General features: G+C 59.3%; 1 protein-coding gene across 1 annotated transcript; it reads right to left on the bottom strand.

The window, feature by feature from the left end:
• Positions 1-7: 7 nt before the first annotated feature.
• On the bottom strand, positions 8-2189 carry GPR3 (G protein-coupled receptor 3). Its single transcript, XM_028484732.2, has one exon. It carries the CDS (start codon positions 2187-2189, stop codon positions 1197-1199), a length of 993 nt encoding a protein of 330 aa, XP_028340533.1. The 3' UTR covers positions 8-1196.
• Between the last annotated feature and the right edge of the window lie 2414 nt (positions 2190-4603).

The raw sequence follows: 4603 nt of genomic DNA on the forward strand, positions 1-4603 counted from the left end.
TCAGATTGGCATCCTGGGGTGGGAGGTGTCACCTTCCGGCCACATTCCACCTGGGTCTCCATCTCCTCATATACCCCACAGGCCCCCGGGCCTGGCATAATCCTCCATTCCAGGCTGTCCCCCATCAGGCCCGACTCCACCCCCTCCACACACACACACACACACACACACACACACACACATTTATCACAAAATCATTTTTATTGAGGGGTCAGGGACAGGAATAGGGATTGCACTGGGGACCATACCCCAGTTGGCAGAGGGGTCTGGTGTTGGCTCGCACCCTGCCTCCTCTAGGGCACCGCAGGGTGAGGCCTGGCCGCCAGGCTCTGGCTGTGGCGCTGGACACCAGGCTGGAGTGGAGTTGGGGTTGCTTGGCCTGGACCCGGCTGCCGGCCGGGCTGCAGTTTCCCCAAAACGGCCACCAGAGGGCAGCCGGCCCCCAGCGCAGAGGAATTCTCGGTTTCTCAGGTGATGGTTTCTTAAAAAAATAAAAAACCAGAGGCTGGTGTGTTCCCCCTGCAAACCCGAGGGTGGCGGGCCCTGGGAGAAGGCTCTGGTTTCTATGATCTCTTTGATAAAAAAACAAGCAAAAATAATAACAAAATACGTGGTTTCTCTCTCTCCCTTTCCCCCGTCTAGGAACTGAGGTCAGAAATGAGGGTGTTGGGGACTGGGAGTACCCTGGTATGGCCTGGATTTCAAGGTGTGGGTCTCTTTTTTTCCCCTAACACCCATAAATAAATTCATAAATAAATAAATAAATAATAGATACTCTCTTTGTATGTGCACATATATACAGATAAATCTTTCTCTTATCTATCAACGGGGTAACTAACCTCTCTGACTCTAGTTCAGAAACTCAGAAGTAAAGCGACATGGTCAAAGTCAAGGGAGGGGAAGATCAGGGACTTGGAATGGCACTGGAAAACACCCAGCAGCATCCTGGAACTCCAAGCCAGCTGGGCTGTGGGACATTTCTGAGTGGAACCCTGACCACCTGAACATTCTAGAACCATGGAGCCAGCTGGGCCCTGCAGGTATCTGAACAGAATCCTGTGAAACACCCAAAGTCTTAGAACTCCAGAACCAGCTGGGTCTTGGGGTGCGGAGCTGGAGGGTTGGAACAAAGCCCTGGAGGACCTAACATTCTGGACTTCTGTAGTGATCAGGGCTGAAGGGTCACCAGGATGCGACTAGACGTCACTGGGGGAACGGGATCGGAAGGGGATCTTGGAAGAGGAACAGCAGCAGCAGACAGCCCACAGCACCTTCTGCACATCCTGGTTGCGGAAGGCATAGATGATGGGGTTGATCATGGAGTTGTACGTGGCAGGGAGCAGAGTGAGATAGGTGTAGAGGGGTGGGGAGTGGGCATCGCCCAACAGGCAGTAGACGGTGAAGGGCAGCCAGCAGGCGGCAAAGGCGCCAAGCACCACGGCCAAGGTGGCAATGCCCTTTCGGGTGGCCACGTAGTGGGAGGCAGGCAGCAGGTGCCGCTGGAGGGCAATCTGCTGGGCATGACGGCAGACGATGCGACAGATCTGGGCATAGAGCTGCAGCATGATGCCAAACACCATGAAGAAAGCAACGGCCAGGACCACCAGATGGTTCTTGGAGAATGGATATACCACGCCACACATGGCCCGGGCATTCAGGCAGTTCCAGGCCAGCACAGGCAGCAGCCCCAGGCCCAATGCGCATCCCCACACTAGGGCCAGCATCACATAGGTCCGCGTCACTGTCGTCTCTGAGTAGTAGGTGAGCGCATTGTACAGAGAAAGGTAGCGATCAACGGTGATGGCCAGTAGGCTGCCAATGCTGGCAGTAAAGGCCATGGCCAGCATGCCGACCAGCACCAGGCTCATCTCTGCCGAGCCAATGCAGAAGACAGCAGCAAAGTGCATGACCAGACCCAGGCCTGCCAGCAGGTCTGCCACAGCCAGGCTGCCCACCAGCAGGAACATGGGGGCGCGGAAGGCGGGAGTGCCCACGATGATGGCCACCACCAGCGCATTCTCACAGGACACAAGGGTACCTGAGATGCACAGCACTACATCCCAGGCCCTAGGTGAGGGCAGTGGCGTGGCTGGGCCTGTGGGCCCCTCTGTTGAGCCCACGCTGCTCATGTTCATGTTTCCTGGGCCAGCAGAGAGCCAGGCCAGGGGGCTGCCTGCACCCCACATCATGGTACCTGTAGGAGAAAGGCTCTGTGAAAAGCTGGTAGGGCTGGGTGCTGAGTGGAGGGGTCTGGAAACAGTGGGAGTCTCACCTCAGGATACCTGGCTGAGTCCCAATGCCTTGTCACCCCCACTCCTGCCCTGAAGCTCCTTCCAGGGTACCTTTAACCTCTCCTATGCCGCCAGGCTAGCAGGAGTCTCTTTTCCTGGGGATCCCTGTCCTGGGTCTCTTCATTCTCCCTTCCAACTCCCTGAGTCCTGCAGGTCTCTTTCTCCTATATGTGTGACCAGAGGAGGACAAGATGAAGGACTACTATAAGTGGATGGAGGCCCATAGGATCCAGGAGAAGCTGGGAGAGGCCAGGACTGGGGGAGGGAAAAACATCTTAAGACTGAGAGCAGCTCTGCTCCCTCCCCACCAGGGAGGATGACGCTCAGTTTCTGAGGCTCACCAGACCCCTCACGATTCTCAGTAATGCCAAACCCAGACTCCGCCCCCAGAGAATGCTCGTGAAGCTCCCGCCAGCCCCCACCCTGCACTCCTGGGCTAACAACACCTGGGAACTCAGCCTCCCCCAACACACACCCACCTAGACTTCTGTCCCCAGCCAGACCCTTCTTTCTGCCTGAACCTCTGGGTCTTTGGAACAGACACCCCCTGCTGGAAGCGTGGATCCCTGTGTCAGACCCCTCCCTCTGCCCGGACACCTGGATCTTGGGCCTGACTCCGCCTCCTGCCCGGAGGTCTGGATTCCTAAGTCAGACACCTCCTCCTGCTCGGACGCCTGGGTCCTTGCCCCAGACGCCTCCTGCCGGCCCAAACTCAGATGACCATCAGTCCCTTCAGGGCCTCGGGTCCCTGCAGGAGGGCTCACCCCGCGCCGGGCTACCCGGCTGACGGCTCTCAGCACTCAGACACTGGCTCCCCTCCTGCTAGCCCAGACTCAGGGTTCCTGGTCTCGACCTCCGACCCCAGTCAGCCGCTGCGAGCCTTACCGCTTGCCCAGCGCCCCAGAATCCTGAGTGCCCTCCCGGACGCCTGGTGCCCGCGGCGGGGCCCGCTACTCACCTCTCGGGACCGGGCGCGGCCGGGCCCCGGGGAGGCTCCGCTCGGGTCCAGGCTGCGCAGGGTGTTTGCGGACCCCTAGAAGCCCCCACGGCCGCGGGAGAAGCGACGTGACTCACCCCGCCCCGCCCCCGGCCACCGGTTTGATGACGTCAGCGGCCCGCCTGGCCAATGGGTGAGCCGCGCTGGGGCGCAGCGCGCGCCGCTCGGCATAGTAATGAGGCCTCGTGCCGCCCGCTCCCCCATTCATAAAAAGCGACCGTGGCTGCGGCCCCGCCCCCTCCTGAGTCGGCCCGCGCTGTCCTTGACGCGGCGCCCTCTAGGCGCCGGGGGTTTCGGGGGCGCTGGTGCGAGAGCCTGGAAGTCCACGGGAGGTTGAGGGGGATGTGTAGGCGGAGTGGAAAGGGAACGCGGATAGACTGTGGGGTGATGGGACTCTCAGGTGGCAAAGGCTAATGGAATTCAGGTGACGGAAACCGAGTGATGGGTCTGAATGGGCGTCCCCAGTGAGGATGGCAGGGGTTGCCAAGACGAAACGGCCCTGAGGTGATGGTGACAGGAGCATGAGGGAGCAGGGAGGTGGGTGGCAGTGACGGTATGAGCATGGTGACAGGATCTTCGGGGATGGTGGCAGTGGGACGCTGAGGTAGAGAGGGAAGCCCCCAGGGCAACCATAGCAGTGGCAGGGTGGTTCTGTGGCATGATGGGGTTCAGGGATTGCAGGCGGGGCAAAAGGTGATGGCAAAGGAAAGGGAAGATGGAGTGTTCAGGTGATAGGACTTCAGGTCACCGTGACCCTGTCACAAGTGCTGAAGTGACAAGGCTGTGATGAGGGTTGTAGGGTCCTGGAATGAAGATATCAGGTGACTGTGGTGAGTGGACCCCAGGGTGAGTAGGACAGGGTAGAGGGTCTGGACTGACAGTGACCAGGCAGGTAAGTTGCTGCCAGGGCAGGTCCTCGTGATGCTGGGGCTGGCATAAGGAGCTGGGTGACGTCAATCATGTCAGCCCAATAGCGCCCTCACAGCATGGGAGGAGTGGGCCTGGCAAGATTTCAAAACTGAATTATTTATTCAGGATCTGGAAAGCCAGCGGGGTGGTGGTAGGGGGCACTTTCCTGAAGCAGCAGGAGTGGGGGAGCCGGGAGGAACTTGGAAGCAGGAAACCTAGCAGCTCAGTCCTCAGGGCAGGCCCCTCTCAACCTCCCATCTTAGACACCCTGGCAGGGTAGGGCATGGAGAAGGAGCTCCCCCCAACCCTGCCTGTCCCCAGGGAACCTCTCTCAGCTGACTTCTCCAGATGTGACAGATATGGCCAGTTCTCGGGGAGGGGAACTGGCTGCTCCTCCTCCCTCTGT

Source organism: Physeter macrocephalus, unplaced genomic scaffold (assembly GCF_002837175.3).
Source record: "Physeter macrocephalus isolate SW-GA unplaced genomic scaffold, ASM283717v5 random_221, whole genome shotgun sequence".
Classification (NCBI taxonomy): Eukaryota; Metazoa; Chordata; class Mammalia; order Artiodactyla; family Physeteridae; genus Physeter; species Physeter macrocephalus.

Excerpts from the sequence above, each read along its gene's own strand:
- GPR3 (XM_028484732.2), bottom strand. The coding sequence starts at position 2,189 with ATGATGTGGGGTGCAGGCAGCCCCCTGGCCTGGCTCTCTGCTGGCCCA.